This window comes from Cupressus sempervirens, chromosome 11 (assembly GCF_028749045.1).
Source record: "Cupressus sempervirens isolate cs-2001-9-10 chromosome 11, ASM2874904v1, whole genome shotgun sequence".
Taxonomy (NCBI): Eukaryota; Viridiplantae; Streptophyta; class Pinopsida; order Cupressales; family Cupressaceae; genus Cupressus; species Cupressus sempervirens.
Window position 1 is genome coordinate 338,816,990 of NC_143128.1, and position 26,559 is coordinate 338,843,548.

A 26,559-nucleotide genomic window follows, 5' to 3' on the forward strand; every position below is an offset into this window, starting at 1 on the left:
ACATGATGTTCACTATCGCATAGTGAAAGAGTTATCATAGCTGATCTTAAAATCTCATTTATTCACACAAGAATAGAAATAGACACTGCAAAATAAGACTCAATTATATTTAAGTCTCACATTTTACAAATACGATAAGCATTATACATATAGTGTGAAAATGAAGGGGATTCCATAAGCACTCCCTTTTAATTATCAAGCCTCCCTCTGAAGCTGAAATTTCCCTCTAAAAGTCAACATTTGCCTCTTAATGAAAGCAACATTCTCTCCATATTGCTTTTTTGGTTGTATCCTATAAGAAAAGGAGATTAATAACATCAATCCATTATAGAAGCCAAAAACCATCAATGCAACCAAAGCAATGATGAATTCTAAATACTGCTCAATTGCGTAATAAAAACTTATTTGTCATAATCTTTGTTGCAAACTTCAATGGCTTCAACATAGATTGTCCACTTTAATCCCAATTCCTTACTAGTCATCTGTTGAACATATTTTCTCTCAGAATCATGCAGATCTCATATTTCCCAAACATCAAGAAAAATAGTCATATCATGAACTCAAATTATATAATACAACAACCATAAAAAACATTTATAAGAAAGGCAAAGATAAAATAAAGACTCCCTCTCTGCAACATCAACTACTCGGTAGCCAAAGCTTACAAATAGTAGCTCGCCAATTACCGTGCAACTGAATGCACAAAATGGCCCAAGATTTTTCCTCATGAATGACAACACCTGGCAATTTGAATCCCCCGTAGTTGTTTTCTTGGCAAGAAAAAACGTAGATAATCAAGAGAGTACTCTACACATAGTTGTTACTTTGGTACTCATGCAATGAATCTCGATGCATGATTCCAGTCATCTTGAGAAACGTCTTCTTCAAGCCGTTACAAAGCAACTCTTGAAGTAACAAAATTTTGACAAAGTGGCCAACGTTGACAAGAATCATCGTGAAATTGATGATGTTCCTCCATTGACTCCCTTGGCCTCTAAATCTTTACACATTCATTTTCCACGGGAGGCACTCAATATTCTCCACTCTAGCAATGTGTGGTAGCTTATAGGGAATAAATAGGTGCATCAAATGATTGATCTAAGTCTAGAGATTTTGCGTCTGTGCCATTGCTCAAATCTTTTCCTCGAAAACTTGCAAATGGAGGTATCAATCATTTGACAGATTGTGAGGGCGATCATGGAGGTCTTGCTCGTACCAAACTGAGCTTGAGCAATGACATCACGGCCGCTGATGTTGGGCGTGACGACTCTTTGTTGAATGGCAGAGGGATTTTCAAAGCCGTATTAATATATCCCACGAAAAAGATCGTTGTGGATGCCCATCTGATCGAAGATGGTGATTGCCTCTAGACCAACCCTTGTCTCGAAGATTAGCTTCTCATCGTCATCGGCATTGTGCCCTGGGTTTGATGCAGAGATATCAACACTAGAACTCTCCTTAAGGAATTAAACACTCAAGGGATTCAATAGTGGATCTTCTCTACATCTTAATATAATTCATAATGAGCTCTTTAACTGCATTTGTAAACTCCAACTAATTTACTGTCAAAATGTAGATAAAAAGAGGCAACTCTATATTGTTCCTGTGGCTAAAGTCTTCCAAGGCTTCTCATTTAAACATTTTGATTTCTAATAGCTTCAAACCAACCTTCTATCTTATTTCCATGTTGCCCAAAATGACATCCCAAAAATATTTAAAAAATCTGGAAAATCTGCTCATACCAAAAAAATTACCAAATTACTCCACTTGAAATTGATGATCAACCAAACCATATCAAACTATAGATAAATCTGCAAATTGTTTCCATATGGTGGGAATAAAATATCAATTCCATGATCCATTAATAATCTTTAAAAATTCAGATTTTGAATACCAAAATCTGCACTAAAAAAACCATTCCAAAGTTTATACAAATACGTATAGAAGAAAATCTGATTTTTCGTTTTATTTGCCAAGAAATCTGCATCCTGCACATTCTCATTTTAACTCTCACAAAACCAGATCTTATTCCATGTTATTCAACTTGGTTCAAAACATGTTTCAGCTTATTCCCAATTTGACCGTAAAAGAAATCTATTCCATACAAAAATCTGCACTTTTGGTTTTCAAACCAAACCAATATCTTTCCAAATCAGAATCACGAAACTAACTCTTGGAATCCTATTTCACTAACAAAGCTGATATCTTGAAATCATAAACCAAATTCCACCTTTTATAAACTGAAATCAGAAATGGTCTTTTATTAATCCATTTTGGAATGAACTGAAATCTTGGGTTGTAAAATCAAAATAAATACAAACCACTATTAAAGGAATCAACGCCATTACTTCAAAGTATCGATGTGTTTTGAATTAAAACCAAACAATTGTAAATTGATACCCAAATACCAAGACTGCAACTTTATCTTTCAAAAGATGACACCATGAAACAAAAGAAATAAAATGAAACTGCGCTAAGAAAACTTTATTGAAAATTATAAAAAACTACAAAAAGAAATGGCCACGATTGTCGATAGCTAGAGGGCTGAAATATTCTCACATTTTGTTCTCCCTCTGAACTATGTTTTGTTTGAATCGCTCATGCCCTTTTTTAATTACTTTGGGCAGTTACAAATGACTCTTGGGATTCCCTTTCAGTTACAAAAGATTTGTTATTACATTTGGCAAATCCATCGTGCAAATATTTTCAACATGATATAAACTTCTGCATTTTAATAATATTGTATGCCATCTTCCTGTTGCCACCAGACTTCTTGTCACCACTAGACTTCCTATTGCTGATGTGCTCCTGCACCAGGTTATTGGTTTCTCTCGATGCCTCCACTTGTTACTGGTCTTGCTCTTGTACCTGCCATTGATTTTTCTCTTCTGCACTGAAAATTTTTCAACTACTAGATTTTCCCTCTACTTCTTAGTCCTCTATGGAAGGTTTTTTTCTGACTGCTGTAAGTCAAGATAAATATGCGAATGGATTGAAACCCTGTTGAACTTGGGAAAAAAAATATCAGAACTAAACTCATATGATCGAATCGACACAAGTGGAAGCATGAGATGCTCGAAAATACAATCTCATAGCAAACTAATATTTGTGATAGAATGCCTGAAAGAGCATCTATGGAAATATCAATGCATCAATTTGGCAGAGAATGCGTATACGTGCATGTACCATAGCTTTCCAAACACTCTTCAGTATAAAATCCAAACCAAACTAAATGTATAAAACCACATCAATGTTAACAACTAATTCTACCAGAAAGATTAATCTGGAAGAATCAGCAACATAAAAATTAATAAACAAACAACCAGGTCTTGCATGCACACAAATACTAAGCTCCCAACCACCATGCATAAAGCCAAGATATTAACCTGAGAAGTGACGACTGTGAAAACATGATGAGGATCATATAGAAAAGATGACATCATCTAAAAAAATTGAAGGAATGCAACCAAACATATGAACAACGATAATATTAGAAAAGGACAAAATTGGAAATATCTATTTAATCACTAATAATATTGAAAGGAGAATCAAAAGATGATCCACACCGAATCATTAAACAAACATACGAGATGACGAAAAACAGAGACTTGAAATCAACTATATTAATCAACACGAACAGGCTTCTATTATTGCTAAAACAAACATGGCTTTGATAATATGTTAAAACTAGAGCCGAAAAACTAAAGATGAAATACAGTAATAAAGAAATCATTAGAGAGAAAATCAACACCAAAAGATATCTTGGGAAAACCCTTTTAGAATGAAGGGAAAAACCCAACCACGCAACAAAAGGTCATTCTATTGATAATAAAAGTTCAAGTGTACAATATCCTTTGCTTGATGCGAATGTATAACAATAGGAGAGACTCTTCACATTATAACCGAAGGTCTCTTGAGATTCCCATAACTCCTATAATTAATTATAACTCTTCGAATATTCATGCCTCAATGCATGTGAATGACACATGTCATTTACATTTAATATTATAGATTAAACTTAAGTGTCCTTTTCAGCTGAAGATGACAATAACGGTAATAATGTCCAGATTTCGAGAGATAAAGATCTCTATCGCAGCTACAAACTTTAACAGATTGGAGGTTTTAGAAACATGTCCTTTGTTTCTAATTCGCATAGAGGAAGGAAGATGAAGGCGAATACAAATAGAAATAACATTTTGACAAACAAAGATGAAACAGTGAATCATATCCGATTAGGATCGAAACCATTTGGTCTTAAACACCTCAAGGTCATTTGATTTCATCCCACAAATCAAAAGTGGAAGTAAAATAAACAAGTGAAAGGGCAAAGGATGCTTGGGTTCAATGAAGAAACATTGCGTCAGTCCCAACTAAGGGGCGGAATCCACCCCCTAGCTGGGATTCATAATTTTAGCAATCATCAAAGTTCTGCCCCAACATAGATTAAACCAATGAAGCAATGGGGTGCGAGACTGCATAGCAATTCCATGACAAAAACTTGCCTTCACATCCTCAATTCAAGTTGGCTAGTAAGGAAGAGCAAAATAGTTAAATTGGAATAGTTAACATTGGCCAATGATATGTGGTCATGTCCCTTCATGTCATGGATCAACTATATAAGAATATTGAGGTCAAGTCATTTTCTCATCACAATGGTGTAGATTTACCTCTTCTTAGGAGCAGACTTACCTCCCTAATTTGCAGCGAATTGGCTTGCAAAAGGCAGTGACTCCTTCAACAGCAGCAATCTTCAATACTTAGATAGTGATGTTGGGAGTTTGGAGGGTAAAATTCTCACTGAGTTTCCAAGGAAATCAGAGATAAAGTGCTGGAGAAAAGATAAAATCTGGGAAGATATACAAATACGCCTTATCAAACCCAAAACTTAGGGAAAATTAGAATTGGAAGAGAAACATTTGTTCTCTAACCAAAGAAAATCCATGATCAAATGCCTTTTGCCTCCTTGTTTTGATGTAGAAGAAAGCATTAATGCAATTTTATTTCACAAAAACACTCAGATTTCCTTTATTTCATCATTTCATGAGCTTAATTCATTTCCTTTTTGCTTTGGCAAGGTGATTTGTTAGAAAGGAGAAGCTTAGAGAGCACGGAAATGATAGCAAGCCCAAATTCAAGACTTCAGGAGAGAACAAGTGGATGCTATAAGATCAAACTCAAGGACTTCAATTGAGGAGGTACAAAATCAGATTATCGAAGTGCAAATATAAGGCAAGATCAAGATGGGGTCCAAGAAAACAAAGAACAAGGGAATAGAAAAATCAAAGTTTGGTAGTGAAAGAAATTGTTACCAACTAGAATTTCCTCCGAAAATCCAAGTTTACTTTGAAGGATCTAGCTACATGAAAAATGCACCGCTTCAAGAGGATCAAGGCCAACAAATCAAAAAAGATATTGTGTTTGCAAGTACAATCAAGTTTAAATCATGGCAATGAGAAAATTTCCAATATGGAGAAAATTTGAAAAGATGAAGTAATTTGGGAATATGCCCTCACAAGTAAAGGCTTGATAATATTGAGTATCCAGAGATATTTTTCTCATGACCAAAGGATTGATCAAGTCTACAAGATACGGATGTTGAGATGACACCCACTTGTAGCCTACCAATTCAATCACATTGTGCCAAGTGTACAATTTTCTCATTGGTTTTCATAAACATTGTAATTTTCTTATTGGCCCATAGGGTGGTGCTTTTATCTAATTAGGAGATAGTGTGACAACCTTAATTAGGGTTTATAATGGGTTAATCTTGGTCCTTGATCTTGGCCCTTCATTGCAATTGAACACCTATATAAGGTTAAGGCCTTCTCATTTGTAGTTTATTAGATATAAGATTAGGAGATTAGAGCAAGTTAGGAGGAGACTTGTTGAAATTGTTTCTATAATTCTATCAAACTAATTGTCGATTCATTGTGTTGATTTTTTTCTTATCAGAAGTGAGACAAAGTAAAATAAAAGATATAGCAATGGACACACCGAATTATCTTGGGAAAACCCTCCAACTTGAGGGAGAAAAATCCAGCCACAATTATATCACATATATTTATTATTTAATGAAATAGTTGAAGACTGTTTTACAATTTGCCTAAACAGAAGTGATGATCATATTATCTATCAATATGTAGACAATAATAAATTCCTTAGTATCAATCTCTTTTCTATTAGATCACAAAAGATATTAATTTGTAGTGTATGTGTGAATTCCTCCTAGAAGAATATATAAAATTCTGTTGACCCTTCATTGTCTTGATGCTACAAAGTGAAGACCCTTTGTTGTCTTGACCCTTTATTGTCTTGTCGTTATAAAGTGAAGGCCCTTCATTGTCTTGAACCTTAATTGCCTTGACATTACAAAGAAGATGATGTTACAAAGTAAGGTGACATTATGATCAACTTCAATAAAATATAGATTATTTATTTTGCATGCGAGAGAGAAAGATAACTCTTGTAGCTATAACATCAACACACCCTCTTAGCTAGGGAGTTATCTTTCTAGTTATCCATCTCATGGAGTCTCCCAAAATGACACCCACAATGGCTACATCCATTTGAGGGAAAGAGTTTATCACATAATCTCTCAATGTAATAATGTCATGGTGTCTCTCAATATAACACCCACAAAAACTACACCCATTTGTGGAAAATAGTTTATCACAAAATCTATCAATGTGATAACATCATAGAGTCTCTCAACATGACACCCACAATGGGTACACCCATTTGTGGATAATAGTTTATCTCAAAATCTCTGCATGTGATAACATCATGAAGTCTCCCAACATGACGTCCACCATCGCTACTCCATGTGTGGAATGAAACATGTGCACAAGTGCTCATCACAGAGTCACCTAACGTGATATTGTCATGGAGTCTCTGAACATGACGTCTACCATGGCTACTCCTATGAGTGGAAAGAGAAACATCTCTTAGAGGGCTTTCACCTCATATTTCTTTGCCTTAGAGAAATATGCATTTTAAGAAGTAGCAAGGATTACTGACACTGAAACTCCCTCTTAGCAAACACAACATTCTCGACAACACTTGATCCAATCCACGTAACTTCAATAATACATTTGGTTCATTTCCTACAACAACACCACACGGTTTGTAGCGGCACATTCCCAACCCTTACAATTGCATTTTTCTGTCATTTCCCTGTTAGATTCTCCTCTGATCCTTCTTTGAGAAGAAGTCAAGGTATGGCAACACTTCCATAAGGGCTCATGTGTGGAGACAAGTAGTTGGGTGTTCAAGAGAAATCTTCTCTAGCGTTGGCAAGGACTGTTCCCAGAGCAAGAAAAAGGTAATACATTAGAAGAGTTACAGCCCTTTTGACAAGTAACATTATGTCTGTGTTGGTCTCATGATTGACTAGGACCACCCATAGGCACATATACATTGACAACAAGCTACTGAGCGATTCCTTCGTGCCTATCAACACTATCTCGCATAGCTTGATGAATGCCTCCACCTGTTGCTTGTCTTCCCCGTCAACCTGTAGTCTAAATAGGATTCTCTTCTTGTTCCTATGAGAGTCCGAGCCTCCCCCGTTTCCTCCATATGAACCTTTGGAAAATAGATCATCGAGCCCTGCCCCCAACTTCATCAAGAACCCCTGCAATTTACTGCTTGCCGACATCAGATTCTGATGTAGTATGCTATTGTTGTTGTTGTTTCTATTCTCATCTTCTTTCACTGCCTCTCTTGATGATGGATCACAAAGTGTGACCCAAAATGTTAAAATAATTCTCACAATCAGAAACCAGAAGCACATAAATCACTTCATTATGTATTGTGGAAATTTGCTAACTCCTATGCTCTATTTCAGATAATTTTTATGTAGAGCTTGCTTTGGGCAGAAGTGTTTTTCTTTTCTTTTTTACCATAGAATTTTTAGTAGTTTTCTTTTGTATTTTTCTAGAATAAATTGCATTACAAGCATGCAATCTGGAAGCCAACAATTATTTTATTCCTAATTGATGTTAAATTTTTTGTTCAAGCTGAATTATGGAATCTGTGTCAGTGGTTTTAAGATTGCATGGAGTTGAATAATTATTGTATTCCTTTTTTCTGATTTCTACTTTTAGCTTGAAAGAATGAGCATAGCCTAGGTGTCATATATTAGGTCATTACATAATGAAATCTCTTGTTTCGTGTGGAAGAAGTGTTTAGCCTTGTGCCCATACCTGAGAACCAATAATTTATTTCCACAGTTAAAAATTCCAGGGTTTCAGTTTATGTTTTTGTTTTCCAAGGAGGTTCATCTTATATTTTAAAAAAAAGTTTATCCTTACACATTGTTCTGTAATGCATTGTTTTGGAAGGGAGAGAATCAAATGCTTATGCTTATTGGTTAAAGTTGTCCTCCATTTTCAAGAGTCAAAATTCAATTTTCCAATTTTATCCCTGGTTCAATTGTCAGGAAGTGCTGAAACTGTATAGCAAGGAACTCCCAATGATGAGCTATGCCGCAAACACTGGAAAGCGGTCCCCATTTCTTGAAAGATGTGTCACTGGCGGGTATGCCTAGCAGCTTTTATTTTAGCATGCTAAGTATTTATTATTTCCGCAAGCTTACAATTTATTGTGGAGATTATGCTTAGTTGGTTATTGCTGAGAGTTGAGCATGTTTTCCAAAATTTATTTGCTTAGGTTTTACCATTTGGGGGTAATTCAAATATTCCTACACATAACATACCATTGGGCTTCAGTTTTGTCAAGCATATCCCACAATCTTCTATCAAACAAATTAACTGTTATCCAGTTGATGTTCTTAATCTGACAGGAAGTACTGCACATTGCTTCTGAAGTCCAATGCAATTCTGGGAAGTGAAGAGGTAATCCGACTTTCATATATACCAATGCTGCAGTTTGTAATTGTTCCTTACAGGCTTACACATAGGATATGGGATTTTTCACAAGCTATAGATGTGGTTTAATCTTTTGTGTTTTGACAATGAGTTACGTTGCAACAAGCGCAACAAGAGAAAGGGTTTTATCAAAATTTTGCAAATTCTTAATGCTTGAGTTGCTATATCTGGCATATCATTTTTTTTTCTTTTATTTTTTTCCACAGCTAGGGCTGTTGTAAATTTTATCAAAATATAGTTTGTCATATTAGCAGTCATCTGGATATAGTGGGATTACTTGCATAGCAAATGATCAAAGAATTTACTTGCCAATTCAAGAAAAACAGACGATAGATTTGGTTCTCATAAAAGATATCAATGTTGTTGTATGCAGGTGATAGCTGCAATAACTTATCAAATACTTTCTCCTGACACACAGTATGCAGAGATTCCTCTTGCTTCTGTTAGTAAATGTTACCAACACAAGGTAAGTCTCTACCATCGATAGCCCCATCTAGTACTCCTTTAAACAACAATAATCCATGGTAAGTAGCAGATCTGCTAAGTGTAATCGATCCCAAGGGAAAACAACTTGTGATGATCCACTTACCTGAAATTTAGTGTTCTCAATAATGGTTCTTATGGAGCTTTTATGCATGAATTTGAAAAAGCTGTTTCAGTATTCTAGAATGTTTTCTTACCTTGCATCGTATAATAGATCTATGGCTTTTAGAGTAAAAACTATATTCACATTACCTACATTTATGGATATTTTGGTTTTCTTCCTTGCAATTTGAAATAAGTTTGACTGCTAGCTAATTACGCTATGTTGGATTTATAACTCAAGTATAGATGCTGAGGTGAAATGCTGACCAAGCTAAATTTAACCACAAAGATGATTACAGTAAAGGTTGAATCAATTTGTGACATGTTAAAATATGTGAGGAAGTGCTGGCAGTGGTCTTCATTGATGCCAAAACCTTCATACCGACACCTTGTGGTATCGTGTTTGATAATTTTTGACAATTTTGGATGTATCTTGTTAGCAGTCGGTAATTAAACAAGAGTTTTTGGAAGGTTTAGAATGAAGACATCACAGGTTTCTTGATGGATCGGTGTATTGGCTACAACATATTCAAGATTGTATCCTATTGGTGGTAACAATTATTTTGTGCATCCATGTTTTGGTCTTGGTTGTGTTCAGATGGCTTTGACAAATGCAACTATAATGTTCCCTTTTCTAGACCATAAATTCTTGATATGTCGTTAGCCCAGCTTGCTTTGGTCTTGTGGGCTGACTAGGTTTTTTTGGTGATCAAAGAGAGATTTGGCCTAGGAAGTCCAGTTTCAGCTCCATCAGAGTATATGTAGCAGGGTTTCTAGACACTTGTTATTTTTAGTAAGTCAGCAGTGGGCTCAGTGATGTCTGTACTTTAGTGTTCGATTGGGAGTGTCTTGCCAAGACCTTTTCTATGAAGCTATTGCACACGATTAATGCCTGAAGATTAAATAATTTATTATAGAGTGACTACTAAATTAAAAATACATATAATAATGTCATTTAATTATTAAAAGAACACTTTATTCATTAGGTGGGAAATGATATTTTTAAAAGGAAAAAGAAAAGAAAGAAGATGAAAGGTCAGGCATAAGGAAATTGAAGAGTCACTACATTGGGCTTTAAAAGAAGAATGTTAGATTCATTTCATTATCCTGTTTATGATTTGATCATTGTTCTTGTGGAGAATTTGGAAGCTTCAACTTTCAACAAGCTTGAAGACAAAAACTCTCAAGCTTGGACTCATTGGATGGAAATCCATTGTCAGTTGGAGATATCATGCAGGTGTCTCACCTGGTGTTTCAGATTCATATTTCTGGCATTCAATCTTGCTGTAAATACTAAAATCTGTAACTACAACTGGATCTTTGATATTTCTTGTTGAAGATTTAATTGCAACATTCATTTTTGAAAATTCTATTCGAGCTGGGTATTTTGTATTTTGCTGGATAAATTGAAATCAACTGCATGCAACATATTTGTTTGAACTTTCCTGTTAAAATCTAGGGATAATATCCTACAGGGATATTGCAATGGCGTTGGTCTTTGTTTTATGACACAAACAACACAAAATTAAATATCAAGGGTACTCTATCCTCTCTTGAACAAATTCTTCAGTTTGCTAAATAGACGAATTGTGTGATCACAAAGATGACTCCAAGGATCCAAATGCGTGTGATTTTGTTGTTTGGGATAGACAATCATGATAGGATGATTTGTTGAAAACCTCCAAGGGGACTTACATGGTTACACAAGATTGTATCCTTCAAATAATTTTGCTTTTGAGCTTTTGGATTCTACTTCTAATGAGATGTAAAAGAAAAAGGGAAAGATTAAGGGTTGAGAAAAATCATTTGAACTCTAAACTAGACCTATGAACTTTGGAGACAAGATTACAAAATTGGAATTTGAAACCTATCCTTGCTTTGCCAAATTCAACAACTCCACAAGAGCGGTGCAATCTCCTAAGGTATTCTAAGGCTTTTCACATCACAAATGTTTACCAACATTTGAACAATGAATATATTAATAGAAGTGAAATTCTTTATCACAAGTTCAAACTAACTTAGCACAATAGCTGAAAACTGTCCTACCATAAAAAGTATGAACATATTGATTCTATAATAGAAAATTCTCATCAAATCCTTCATTCAATTTAACAACTTGAAAGTACAATCTACTCCAAGTGAGACAAGAAACCATGCAACTTGCAAAAGATATTAATTTCACTAACATTCGAATTTACTTAAGTGTTTTATGCAACAATCTATGAATCTCTGTTTACAAATGAGAGGAGTGGGGTTTATATAGGAGTTCAAAAACAAATGAAGGGCCTACATCCATTTGAAGGGCCTAAGAATTTAATCACTTAGTCAATCCCTTGTTCTTCCTTATGTTTGTAGCTTGTCTTTTTAATGTAGTCTTTGGTTGAGTTCTCACCAAAACAGCACTGTGGGATAAAATCTTGCTACCTCGAAGTGTGTGCAACTTATTTCATTTCCCTTTATATAATTAATTTTAATTTTAAAGCCTCCAAGAGAAAATTTAACTATGTAGGGATTGCAAATACTTCATTAAGTCCACCATTTACCTTCCCTAAAAGGGGAAATTCGAACTCAAAAAGGAAAATCTGTTATTATTTCCCTCCATCCATGAGGAAATTTGACCCATGTAGGGATTAATGCAATCCCATACTTCAAATTTTTTTGCTCATCCCTAAGTTCCCCAAGGGATGACCGATCCATGTTTGGATTAATAGCCCAACACTTGGATTTTTTTATATTGAAAAATATCTTAGTAAGTGGGGAATTTCATGCCTTGTCCAGATTTTCATCATTTAAAGTTGGGAATTTATGCCTTCTCTAGAATATTCATCATTTAAGTGGGGAAATTCATGCCATGTCTAGATTTTTATCATTTAAAGTAGGGAAATCTATGCCACGTTTGGGTTTTTATCAGTTTAAGTGGGGAAATTCATGCCATGCCTGTATTTTCATCATTTTACCCATGCCATGTCCGATTTTATGTATTTGAATTGGGGAAATTTCAAAATTCATGCCATGTCCAGAATTTATGTATTTTTATGAAGAAAACTTGATTTTCCTTAGGATTTTGACCATCTTAAGTATGGATAATCAAACTTTATAAGGATTTGAAGGTCCTTAAGCATTAAATATTCCTTTACAATGTATTTTGGACTATTTGATTAATACACTTACTACAACTCAACCCCTAGTGACCTAAGAATTTAGAACTACCACTTGAAATCACAACTTGACAACTTGATTACTTAACCACTCTCCGACCCTTTTAAGCTTAGAACTGCCAACTTTACCACCAAAACCTAACAACTACAAGCAAAAAGAGAGGGTCCCCATTTGCAATGGGGTGATGGTGTGAAATGGTCACAAGAAGGTCTTCCCATGCTCTATCAATTGCTCTTCAAATAGTCACCTTTGCATTCGTCATCCCATAAGGCATTGTTCTATGAGTAAAGGTTCCATGTAGAGTCATAAATATAAAATATATCTTGTACTAATCCCTAAGAACCACTTCAATCTGATTGTACTTTCAAAGCTCATCTAGTGGTGACATTATCTCCAAGGTTGTGACTATTTACAATGCCTAGTTCATAGTAGACGATGGGTGCTAATCCTTTAAGGACACTTGATTCAAGTTTTTGAAATAGACATAAATCCTGTTTCCCCCACACTTCTTTCTGTTTGATACTTGTGAGCTGGGTAGGTAGAATGATAAATAGTCAAGGCAATTCTTGCTGCTAGTTTTTTTTGGTCAATTGTGCCTACTGTCTTCACTATCTAAATTCTTGTCAAATTTCCTTCTATTTCTTTGCTTTATATGAATTTCTGTGACACAATTCTTTGGATAGCTAGTTTGATAGTGACAAGTTGCAACAATACAGAGATAGTTCATGCAAGTATGCCTTGTGTATAAAGCACATGAATGATTTAGATTGTTAAAAAGTAGTGCGACAAGTCCCATAGAGAGTAGTCTACAAAGAAAGTGAAGAATGCCAAGAAGGAAATAAGGAAGGCAGAGAGGAAGAGAGTCGAGGAAAAGAGGAGAAACAAATGATGTCGAGAAGGATAAGGACAGTGTAGCGGTGTTCCACAACAGTGTAATGCACAAAGTTAAAAGGCTTTCTCCACCAGGGGGTTGGATCATGTGCTTCATAAGGTCACCTTGGCCTTTTAGTAACTGGTTTTGTTCTTAAAAATTACAGAGAAAAATAGCTGTCTTTTCAGCCCTAATATTAGGGCTGATTATAGGTTTTGTGCTAGTTGTCCAGTGGAATATTTCTAGATGATTGTACAGGGAATCACATCTGCCATCATTACAATATTTTAAAGTGCAAGTTATTTAACTAGAGAATAGGGCACAATAGAGGAAGTGCTTGCTGTTGAGAGTTTATTGTAGAAAATTCTCATATATTACACAATGGCAATCAACTGTTGAGGGTTCAACTAGTTAATATGCATTATAACACGGCAATCAGCTATTGAGGAAGAGGTTGGTATGGAGAAATTCATCTAAGAAGAAGTACAAGTTATTTAACTAGAGAATAGGACACAATAGAGGAGGTGCTTGCTTTTGAGAGTTTATTGTAGAAAATTGTAATATATTGCACAATGGTAGTCAACTGTTGAGGGTTCAACCAGTTAATATGCATTATAACATGGCAATCAGATATTGAGGAAGAGGTTGGTATGGAGAAATTCATCTAAGAAGTTCTCTTTGTGCACCATTTTAGAGAGGGAAACAGAGTGATTGGTTGACTAGACAAATTTCCAGGAGCAGTGGAATTGAGGGTTGTCAATATGAACATAGAGGCTGTTGTTAAGGCCCTTTCATTATTTTAATTTTGTTTTTGGAGGTCATCCTTGTGCTGTAGACTAGACAGTTGGCTGTTGAAAGATAGGTAATGGTGACAAGTTTGAAACCCAAGTTCACATTGTTGAGCTGAAGATAGGCCTTGGGGGTTGTAAAGGTTTGGCCCATGTGGTGTCCTACTTGAGTTTTTTGTGGCTTTGTTCCACGAGGGGCTGCTGATTCCCCTAGTTAACCCCCACACCCCACACACACACTCACAAAAGAAAAGTGAACCTAGCTTTTCATAGTGAGATTTTTAGCTGCTGCAGACAAGGGGGTTTGAGAATTTATGTTGCATTCTTAAAGGACTTTTTGCAGCTAGAAGCATGGATTGACGTAATTTTTAACTTTTTTGTGGTAGAACATGCGTGGATTCTTACAATGTTGTAAGCAGCAAAGGAGATGTTAATTTCATCTGACTATGTAACTCCAAAAGGTTCCAAATTATTCTCAGGAGCATGCAACAGAAGAAAATTTGGAACCCTGAGTCAACAGGACCACTAGGTCAGGGCCTCTAAGTTAAATAGAATTGGCCATTTTGACTTCCTGGATTTGGTCTGTGATATGTTGTAATTTTAGTTAGTTTAATTAAATAACCTTTTAGCCATATAAAAAAAGAAGGTTGGACATGCTATTGGTATAAAACTATTGGTGCACCTGATCCCATTGGCATTGGCACTGTTTATGAATCAACTAAAGCCTTTGATGAAGATGATGAAGAAGAAGAAGATTTAGATAAGGCAATAGATAATTGAAATTTAGTATGAAGTTTCAGTTGTTGAAAGTCAAAACAATGATGCCTGAACTTAGTATTATTATTTTGATGTTGATATGATGCTATGATTACAAGTTTATGGTGTTTTTGTTGTTTTTATTATACCATGTGACTTTCCTATCTTAGTTCATGCTTCTAGACTGTATGCATACATACATAAATACATGTGTGTGTGTGTGTTTATACTAACAAACCCAGACAAAGCCAAACCCCATTTGAATTTTTTTTTTGTACAGACGAACCGGTTCTTTGAACCCAAACCCAAACCAGCATCTTAGGTATAATAATAAAACTATTACAACTGATTCCAGGTCTTTGTGATCTAGTGGTTTGCTGATGTTCTTGCATCTAGCTTTATATATGTTTTGTTTTGGTCATCATTCTGCTTGTGTTATCCCTAATACTTTTGTTTTCAATCACCAATTGTTGGATTGTTTGCAAAGTCATGTCAAGCAGTGTAATAGTAGAAGTATTTAGTAATATGTCCTTGCTGAATGTTTGGGTTGTGCATTATATATGACTGGTACATTAATTGGTCTGTAACAACCAACATTGTCGAATTGTGTCCAGTCACTCAAGAACATTTATACAAACTTTTTCTATTCATGAACACATTTCCCAAAGTTGAAGATAACTTCTTTACAGAGAAAGTATTTTGGAATTGGAGCACTATATAGTTGTAAAAATGGTGTCTGTTTTAGTATATACCTTTCTCAAAAGTTGGCTTACTTGAATCTTGAATGTTGTAAGTAGGGATTTGGCCGGCTTTTGTATGGAGAAGTTAAGAAAAGATTGCAGGATGTTGGAGTCTTAACTTTATTTTGTTGGGGTGATCGCGAGTCAGAAGGATTTTGGCTTGAACAGGTATTTTTTGATTGATTTAATTTCTGACTAAAAGCAAGTGATTGTACCATCTTGATACAGATGAGTGCAGTTCACCAAGTTAATTAGTTTGTTACCATAGGTCCTTTTTGTCATTGTTTGCATGCAATGCAGGGATTTTCTACACTTGCTGAGGTAGATGGTAAGGGGAAAGCTCGAAAGCTCCCAATAAAAAATGATGTCCGAAGGGCAATGTCCATGCCAGGCAGTGCCACACTGTTGGTTTCTCACCTAAATGGAGATAATTATGCTTCTGATAATGCCAAAAATTTATCTCCTCCAAGGTACAGGAGGCAATGCAAGTTCTTATCACCTTGTTCTGACAATTCAAAGTCAAAAACATCTCCGGTTTCACATATAACTACCCCAATAGCAACAGAAGCAAAAGCAACTACTGTTAAGTTTTTGACTAAAAAGTGTTGTTTTGAGGAAACTATGGGGCTCGACCAAAACATTATTCTCATGGACACTGACCATTCAATTCCTTGTGAAGATGTAAACAATTTGAATGTAGGTAGTATAGCAAGGTCACCTGGTAAACAAGTTTGTTTCAGAAATAATGGAATGGGTGCTCCTATGAATTCCTCTGACTCTCCTGTCAAAGCTGAAGATGGTCAATTGGATAGCATGGAAAGTAGGTATTCTAGTACATTTTATTTTTGTAATCTGTTGTCATAGTATTTTTCAGTATTTATCTTTGAATGCTTTAGAATTAACCATGCATTATGGCTTATGTGTTGGTTGCAGAAGGTTTGAACATAAGCAGTATGAAACACTATGATGATTCACTGATGAAATTTTGTGTGGAACAAGGAATCTTCAATTATAAATCTCTTGATACAGAGGAAACAGCCATAGTAAAATCAAGTGATATACAAAAGGTGAACACTCCATGTTTACCTCAAAGAAGAGGTTTAAAGAGAAGTTGCCCATTTGAACAGTCCCTGTCAAAGTCAATAAAAGGGACTGTGGATTATCAACATGATGATATTACTTTTGCAGAAGATGAGAATGATATTTTCCGTATGTACAAAAATGAAGGTAGAACTGCTAGTGCTAATACTACCTCAGGCATAATGCGGGAACCATTTGCAGAAGTAATTCCTTCCCAAACACAAGCTTCAAATTTACAGCAAGTTCTGGTTCATAAGGAACCCTTCACAGACAATCATTTGGAAGCTTCCACAGGTGAAAGACAACAGCCTATCATAATGCTTATGAATATGGCCGACGAGAGGAAAAAGATGAAGCTTACAAAGGTATCCTTCTGTGTGGATGAATTTGTTGTATCTGATGAAAATTGTGAATTATTTCTAGCTTATATGACTATATGTTTGTGCTTTTCCTCTTATAAGTTCTTGTTTTAGAAATTAAAATATTGAATTCTAAATGCTTTATAAAAATATTCATCTATATTTGCCTTAAAATGTAAAAGTGATTTCATCTGACTAGTACAAAACAGCTGTATGGGACCAAATGTTGTGGTCAATGGAAATGTTGATTTTCCTGTTATCTTTCAATTCATATTTTAAATGAAGAAAACTTGAGCATATATAGGAATAAAAATTCCAAAGAAGTGGCATTGAAATATGTAAACTGATACATTGAGTGATGTTTTCAGATACACAGCTGAAGATTACCGAAATAAGTAGGAATCTTAGGATTAAAAAACAGTCAGGATTTTCAATCTTCTTGTTGTTATGGAGTTGGAAACATATTTAAAGAGATACAAAGCCATGACATGTTGAAGTACTAACTGTGCAAATACTTACAAACAAATCACTAGCTACAGGGTGAATAAATAATTCTTTCATCTGTGTATAAGGTGAAGTTGACTTTCCTCATCCATTGAGAGCATTTGCCAGGGAACGACTGTCATTTGTGGATGAGTAGGAGCAGTCTGACATTGGTTTCCATGGATAGCTGTACTATTGTAGCAGCTAATAATAAATATTGAAGGGTTGTCACACTTTGAGGGAGATGGGAGCTCAGCTTGTTCCTAAAAAGCCTAAACAATCTTGTGGGATGTATTGAGGAGCAAGGAAAGAATTGCCTAGAATTTATATTCGTGATCTATAATGATGACAATGAACTTGTCAACATAGCTTTTTTTATTGAATCAATTATTATTTTTGCTTTCCAACACATGGAGGAAGAGAAGATTAAATTTTATGACCAGATTATGCCTGTGAGCATTCTTCAGATATTTATTCTGATGTTGGATGTCTTAAGAAGTTATTTGAAGAAGAGGCAACAAATTGGAATCATCTTGTTGGAGACAGTTTGAGTATAAATTTTAATCTTTAAAATTTAAAACCTAAGAGGACAATCAAAAAAATATTTATTAGAGGGAAGGGAAAGGAGATAGGATGGGCTCCACAGGGTGAAATTGATATGGAAAATGGAATAGGAAAGAAAAAAGCACTGGGAGGATCCACTGTAAGAACCAGGTGGCGTTAAGAGGGATTGAGTGTAATTGAATATTAGAGGTAGTAGTAAAATTTATGTTATGTGAAAGTGACCGATTTTGCATAACTGTTGTATGGTGAATTGGACTTCAGAGAGTGCATAAAGTGTTGGCTCCCCATAAGATGAGGACACATGGCAATGGTACCACAAGTGGAGTAAGTTGTGCTTCTTTATCTTCAACAGAAATAGGGTAAGAGGGGCTAGTGGAATATTTGCATAACCTTATCATTGTGGATTTGGTATTCTTCTCTTTCTACTCTTGAAAGCTCTAACTTCAGGGTATTCATAGGCTTTTTTCGTAGCTTTAGTTCTAGTCTGTTGCTTATCTATTCGGCTGTTAATATTTCTGGAATGGTTGCAGAAGAATCTACATTTATGGAATTTAGGTGGGGAAATGATTGAAAAATCCTTAGAAGCCTATGGTAAACACTATTAAGTGAGATTTCTTTTTGGGTAATGGAGGTGGCTTATTTTAAAATGCAGAGAGTTAGGATTATAAATTTAAAGGAGGCAAAAAATAACCTGGGAATTAATTCAAAAGCTGCATGAGATTCCATGATGACCTAACCCATTCTTCCTTTCTCCTATCTACACCTCATCACAGGTTAATTCAACTTTCTTCCATCTTATGCTGATTGTGTAAATGAGAGCTGCATGAAAATTAAAAGAGTCTGAAGGAGGTTTAAAGTTACTTACCTTGAAATACATGTGCTCGAGAGTTTGAATCATCGGCCCTAGCAAATTTGTAAATATGACATGACAATCAAACTCCAGCTGCTGGAAATGCTCGCTCAAGGTGATTTCAATGGAAAAGATAGATATTTTCTAGGGCCAGCAGTTGGCTTTAAGAGGAAGGATCATTTTTCTTGAAGCTGCCGGTTTGGATTCGATTATGAATTCAGGATCAAAATTGGTTCAATTTTTCTTTTGGGTTGGGTTCAGATTTGTTTTGGATTTATCCATACAAGAATATATATGTGCAACAGAAAATAAGTTCATACATCACTTAGTTCACAAATACACAAATGACATATAAAACAACCCTTTTGATCTTTTTAGTGGTCAATTTCAGGGTTGGAGGGTCGAATAGACCTAAGTTGGCAAAAATACTTTATGAAAAAGTTAAGTCACTGCAATCGGTGAATATTAACTGTGCCATTTGGATTTTGCCAAATTTCAATTTTCTTTTTAAAAATTTCGCCATATGTTTGTATGGGAAAATCAGAGGGTTGATTTGGCTATTTCTTCACAATAACTGTGTGTTGATTCTGCTAGTCTTAGTGCAAGTGCATACTGTGAGGAATGGGCTCTTTATTGATGAAGGGAGACCACAGTCTTTCTATTTTCAAATCCTCTTGCACTGCGCCATAACCAGTCATCTTGCTTTGTGATGATGGCTTTTGTTTGAAGCCTAGTTTAATTATTATTATTTATTGTAATTAATTATTATTACGCGTTAAGTTTGAGTAGGCTTGAACCCAAGACCTCCCACATGAGAGGCTCACAAGTTACCATTGTGTTTTAGGCTCTTGCCTATATATGATATATGTTAATATTATTATTTATAAATTATATGGTTTTTAGTAATAGATGTGTATATAAATTTTATTTGTTGTATATATTTATATAACTTATATTTAATAATAAATAAAATTATATAGGTGAATTTAATTTGAATTTTTTTCTGAATTTTTGCTTTGCTGAACTCATCTGAATTTTATGGTTGTCGAACTTAAATTCAAATTCAAACCTTGTGTAAGTGAAAAAACCAATGAAAATGACATTTTCAGTCAAATTTACCCCAATCACAACTGGGTGATCATATTATTGTTAGTAATAACAAAATGCAAAGCACTTTGATAACCCTGTGGGGAAGGTAGGCCCAAGCTTAAAGTAAAGGTATTAAGGAGATGGGCACAACCGGATAAACCCAACGGTATGTAGCACATCGATTGTGAAGATTTTCTAATGTCTGCAGCAAAAGGACTGCGAGCCCTGCATTGTAAGAAACCGCAGGCCCCACATTGTAAGCACATTTTATAATTACAAAGGCAATATGCTGAAAAAAGGGGGTCAATGCACTTAAACATTTAAGCAATAAACCACGCGTCAGCAAAAATGAAAGGAGCATTAAATATAATTGCGAATATGTTCTGATCAGATCCTCAACATTAGAGATATGTTTGAGGTCAGTCAATAATAAATTAGATATATCAATATTCAAGAGGCACAAATTACACAAATTCAGTGGTCAATGACTAACATATGTCGTGAATATTGTTTCTGGGTGAACAACATAACAAGGCATCAAACATAGATGGTTGTTGATCTTCGAAACTGTTGTCTAAATATTTTGTAAGCCATTGTAACCACAACTTACAAAATTGGAATTTTAGGCAATGATGTAGTGAGACAAGTCTCTCCTCTTAGCAATAGGGAAGGCTCCCTTCTTACTGTAGGTGACTATAGCAGAAACCTAAGTGGAAATAAAAAATAGGTGATTCACAAGATCAATTCCTCTTCTTTCAGGAATCATCTTATACTAACAACTATTTGCAATTCAACAAAAGTAATCTATTGCTACGGTAATACTGGTTGCTGAAGAATGGATGTAAGAACAATCTTAAGACAACAATTACAGCTTAACTTCTGTGATTGATAGCAAGAACCCAAAGTTTCCTACAAGCAATATTCTTGAAGTAAAAGGACGAACAACTAACAAAGGTCAAAATCTTTGTGCAACTATTCCGATATGAAATTATATACGAAGAAGTAAAGCTCAAAGTCTTTAAATCTTAGTAGTTGTAGCCACTATCAAACTGTATCAACCTTGTTTTTGAAAGCTTCAAATCTTTTAAAACCAACACTAAATTCTTGAATCCTTCACATGGAAAGAAGTAACAAAGATGAATCAATCAATGCAACGTAAGAGACAAAGATTAACTCCAAGCATCACAACGCATAGTTTGGGAAAAACTTGCTTCTTTATTCACTTCAAAGATTTGCAACAAGAAATACAAAGCCTTCTAGTCAAAAGCTCAACCGTCTCCTATAAAGGAAAAGATGATTATTTACAATGAGCTCTCCTTTATATAGGAAAAATGAAGAGAGAAAGGTGGAGGAAAAAGTGGAACAACCTCAACCACCTTGACGTATCTCTAACTAGCTACTTTGACTTTATTCAAAGTTGCATGCGCAATGCGATTGCAACTTAACTACATGAGCTGATCATATAGGTATATGTTATCCTATATTTACAACATAGATGCTCTTTACATGTACCTTTCCTACTACTATTCTACTAAAAACATATGGAAGATTGAAATGCTCACAATGTCTCAACAATCTTTGCAAATTTTTGCAGTGAGTTTTGCACAACTTCAGCATTAGGCTCACTGGTGTACTCAACAACTATTATGATCCTTCGATATGTGTTGGCTGCCTCTGAAACTTCCTTAATAGAAATTTCCTTTTTTCTTTGTAGTTCGTCAAGTGAACACTTCTGTCTTGCAAATGTATTCATTATACAGAGATTGAAATCATCTGCTTCAAGTTGCAAGCGAATTGTTTCAATGAACCCCATAAGAATATGTTCCTCTTTCTTGAATTCTCCATTCTAAGTGGTTACTCCACATGACAACTTTTTGTAACATTCATTGATCATCTGCTCTTTCTCTTCAATCTTCAATACTGCTGCCTCTGCATCTTTCATGAGTTGTTGCAAAACTTGTTCCTTGTTAATCATCAGATGCTTCTAATCATCAGATGCTTCTAATCATGATACATCTCAACAGATGAGACGACTTCATAAGCACATAAACCCTCCAAGTCAAGCTCCATCACACTCTTCCAAGCACCAATGTCCCCATCTAGCAACTGTAATTGTTGTTTAAGTGACCCTTGAATATCACTTAATCGAGCAGCAACCTCCTTGCCCTTCCTCAGCATTTTGTAAATATCACGAATGAGTTGATTACCTTGTGATTCAATGCTGGTCACCCATTCATCTACAACTTGTGCTTTTCTTTTGATCTTCTCAGCACAAATATTTGGAATAGATTCAATATTCGAAGATGACTTCTTTAATTCCTCAATGATCCCTAAGAGACGTGCATTCTTCTCCTTTAGTTTGCTCTTCTTATCTCATAGCTCATCATTTTTTCACGTAAGGAAATTCACGTCCTCATATGCATCTTGTTGATAACCCTGCTTGGTTTGTTTACCAAGTTCAACTATTGTGATTTTGTAATCGACAGGTTGCATGTCTTCAATAGATTTCTCCAAAACTGGTTCAACTACTTTAGCATACTTGTGATTTTCATCAACCACAACTTGAGAAACTGTCTTGGCTTTCTTATTCTTTGATATCCTTGGCTTGGTCACCTATTTGTCAAACTCCTTAGGTGGGATTTCCTCTTTCTTTCTCTTCTGCGTGACAATACTCAACCATGGAGGAAGACTAAAAGAAGATACATCGGCTGAAGTGGTAGTTGCCATAGTTAACTCTGGATTGCTCTACATGATAGTAGTGACTATAGCAGGTGCCTCAATTTGAATGGCCATAAGAGTAGGGCTACTATGTGTAACTTCAGTCATGAATTGCTCAAACTGAGTTGAACTCATATCAAGCGATGCTGTAGAATGAACAGTGTGATGGAGCTCTAATTTTTAGCCTCCATTTGTGTAATAACGTTGGAGATTAATGATGAAAATCTGAAAGATACAAAGCAAAGAAGAAAGCGTAATCAAGGAATCAAACTTCTATGATGTTGAAAAGGGAAAGAATCTTCTTGTTAAAAAGACCTAAATGGTTCAATATGGTAGAGCAAGATATCATCAATAAACCTATTGTTTCCCATGTTGAAAATATTGCACAAAGCAGATATTGGATATGGGAAGCTACAAAAGTTTGACACAGTTAACATATAGCATATATCCTGAACTTAAAAGTGTTGTAAAGAAAGTCAGCCATGCATAAGAAATGCCTAACAGGTTTATATTGCTCCCAAGTGTGACATGATGACTTTGAAATAGAGATTAATAGTGAAAAAGCCATCCCATATTAGTGCTATACATTGTCATGAACATTTGAATATGAAAAGAATGATATATGCAGTTTGAGATTTTTGAAAAGTTCCCAATAAGGTGAAGACAAGGATGTCATCAAGAATGAGTTATTATCTAAACAGAACCTATCACTCTTTGCGCAAGTGTTTGAATCAAGAAGAAATACTCAATGGCATTTATGGATAAAGTATATCACTCTTTTGGCCCGTGCGTTCAAAGATTCACGAAATTTGTCTTTTATAAACCACGAGAAACTCAAAAACCAATACCTAATGTCGTTGTGTTTGAAAACGCACTCACAGGAGGAAAGTCTTCACCAGATGTCTTCATTGCTAATAAATATGCGGAGATGACATGGTGGAAAACACCATAACAAGTGCACAAATTGCGTCGAGAGTTGGATTGTGAAATCTGAGACAAGAGCTGAGACAAGCCATGAAGTCAACAACTATTGAGATGCACAATGGCAATAACAGCAGGAATGAAGATCCAATGTCTTGATTGAAGGTCATCCTTTCATTCATGACAACATTTTTCATACACAATGAAGATTGAGGAGTTGTTAGAGGTTGAAAAATTATCGAGGGGCAAAGAAATATTATCGCAGAGCTGAATAACCCTAATAAGAAGGAATTATTGTTATGTGCCGATCAATTAATGTAAAGCAAAGTAACCTTTAAAAGGCACGATTATGTAATTTTAATATTATGACTCTTGAATTTGAAAAATCATATCCTAAAATGAGTAGGATATAAATAGGAGTTGTTTTATTAAAAAAGAATAACAAAAAAAAACATATTCGAATTCACATTCATATTTAGGAAGAAGCATTTTATATTACTTGTACGGAGGAATAAGGGCTTTAATATGATTTGTAATATAAGTTGAATTATTTTATTTTAATAATAAAGTAAAAAGTCTTTTGTTTATTTTTTAAATGGCATGGAGATTTAAACTGTAGATGAATCGTCCTTTGTAATTTTTTTTGGAATTTTGTATACAATTTAAATATTGGATAAGTGGACATGGTCATTTAGCATTTCAAATTTGATCATCACAAATATTGTGAAATATTAAATTGTTTCCGTATTTGTGTCCAGTTTGTCTCTCTACTACAAGAGTTAAAATTCAATCTGGACTAATTTAAGATTGCATAAATATTTGATCTGTCGCATCTTGATTATTTAATTGTTGGCAATCTAAGTGCGTAAGAACTTTATGAAGTTGTACGTAAAAATTCATTGAAGTTGACTCTATTGTCCGGATGAGCAGAGGCACTGGTCTTTTTATTATTGAAGTCAGAAAATCTGTAACTTCCTACAAGCATCAAATTAATTATTATTCAATTATACGAAACATTCAACCATTATCAAACATCCAGTTTTCATTTTAATCGAGTTCAAGGATCTTGCTAGCCGGAGAACTCCAAAGCTTAAATTCGCTTTAGAAAAGCTCTAAACCAAGTGATTAGGTTTGAGGAGAAGACCTACCTGCCTAGGTGTAGCAGAGCTTGAAGTGTAAGGGAATCAAGAAGTATTCCCCTTCGTTGGCCAGAACTGATTGAGAAGTCCTATCAGAGAAGTGGCAAGCTCTTGGATTTCCAATTTGCGGTTTTGGGAACCAACAGATTGGCGACTCTACTGGGGAACTATTCATTAGATATTTTGGAAGTTTACCTACTTTGATTTACAAAAGATCTTGAGAACTTTTACTCGCCCCATCTGAGTCCAACAACAGATTGGCGACTCTACTGGGGAGAGTTGCTCACAATAGGTGTTGTGAAGTTACCCAAAGTTCCAAATTTCATAAGACTAGAATCAGAAGGTAGTTCTATCAGTTTGATTGGAAGCATACTTTGCTAGAAGTAAGAACCCGAAAGATCAAAAATCAATACATTCCTCAAAAGAGGTGGCGACTCTATTTAATACAAGTTTCAGTTGGTAACTTTGCTGAGGGAAAAGACTTAGAAGGAAATGATTTCATTACCTAACTTGGACAATTTGTACTATGATCAGGAAGCACACATACACCTCTTGGATGCATTTTTCAATTTGGAAAGATATGAAGGTGAGACATTGACACATTTATTTATAAGGATGTTGAATATTTTTCAAGAAGTACCTTCAGACATTATGCCTCCACAGAAGGAATTGATAAGAAAATTTTGTCAGTTGGGAATCTCACCAGATTACCCGGATTTGAAGCTTCTCTTTCAAATAATGGATGGAAGTTCAAGTTATATATTTCTTTCGGATGCATTTGGGAACTTAGAGAAGCAAGAAGGTGAATTTGCAACACAATTCTTCATGAGAATGTTTAATGCTTATCAAGAAATACCTTCAGAATATAGACCTCCATCATCTGATCTTCTTTGCAGGATGCGGGAGTTAGGCCACTTATATGATCATCAATTTTTTAACTTTCTCAAACTTATGGATAATTAACTAGTTGCAGAGGAAAATGAATGTGAGACTGAAGTAGCATGAGTCAAATGAAGTTTCAGATTTGAATGGAGATGAAAATTTTGAACATTTTGAAGGAGAATCAGCCCATGATGATACTTATATGCCTACAGGTGACAGTGAATGTGAAAATGAGAAAGAGGATTCTCTAAGCGTGGAAGAGATTTCAGCCTTGTTAGATTTGGAATATCAGAAACATATTGAAAGAAATGGTCCAAATTTTTTCTCAATCCACCAAGGTGAGCAAGGCGATGGATCAATGCATTCTCAAGAGGTATTGGAAGAAAGATATAATAATTCACAAGAACCATATAGTGAGGATGAAGTAGAACTGCATACAATGTATGAAAAACATGGGGAAGTTTCAAAAGATAATGTTGATGAAGACGTTAGTCCTGTTGATGACACACTTGATGATCCAAATGAAAGCTCTCATGATAGTATGGCTGAATTCTATTTATTCTTGAACCCATTGTTCAAAGAAGAAGTAATAGAAGACAGGTCTGAATTCACTATATTCTCAAATCCATTGTTTGAGGAGGATTTTCTTTGCAATCAAGTCCATCAGCACCATGATGAAGATAGATG

General features: G+C 35.1%; 1 protein-coding gene across 4 annotated transcripts in view; it reads left to right on the forward strand.

Annotated features, from left to right (window-relative positions):
• The window catches only part of LOC149529469 (N-acetyltransferase), a 57,598-nt gene that overhangs the window by 10,861 nt on the left and 20,178 nt on the right, over positions 1 to 26,559 (forward strand). For all 4 annotated transcript variants that reach the window (XM_089810255.1, XM_089810257.1, XM_089810258.1 and 1 more), the window contains exons 5-10: positions 8,441 to 8,538; positions 8,804 to 8,855; positions 9,262 to 9,354; positions 15,845 to 15,955; positions 16,088 to 16,607; positions 16,721 to 17,232. In XM_089810255.1, the coding sequence (XP_089666381.1) occupies positions 8,441 to 8,538; positions 8,804 to 8,855; positions 9,262 to 9,354; positions 15,845 to 15,955; positions 16,088 to 16,607; positions 16,721 to 17,232 (1,386 nt within the window). The remainder of the gene's footprint in view (positions 1 to 8,440; positions 8,539 to 8,803; positions 8,856 to 9,261; positions 9,355 to 15,844; positions 15,956 to 16,087; positions 16,608 to 16,720; positions 17,233 to 26,559) is intronic.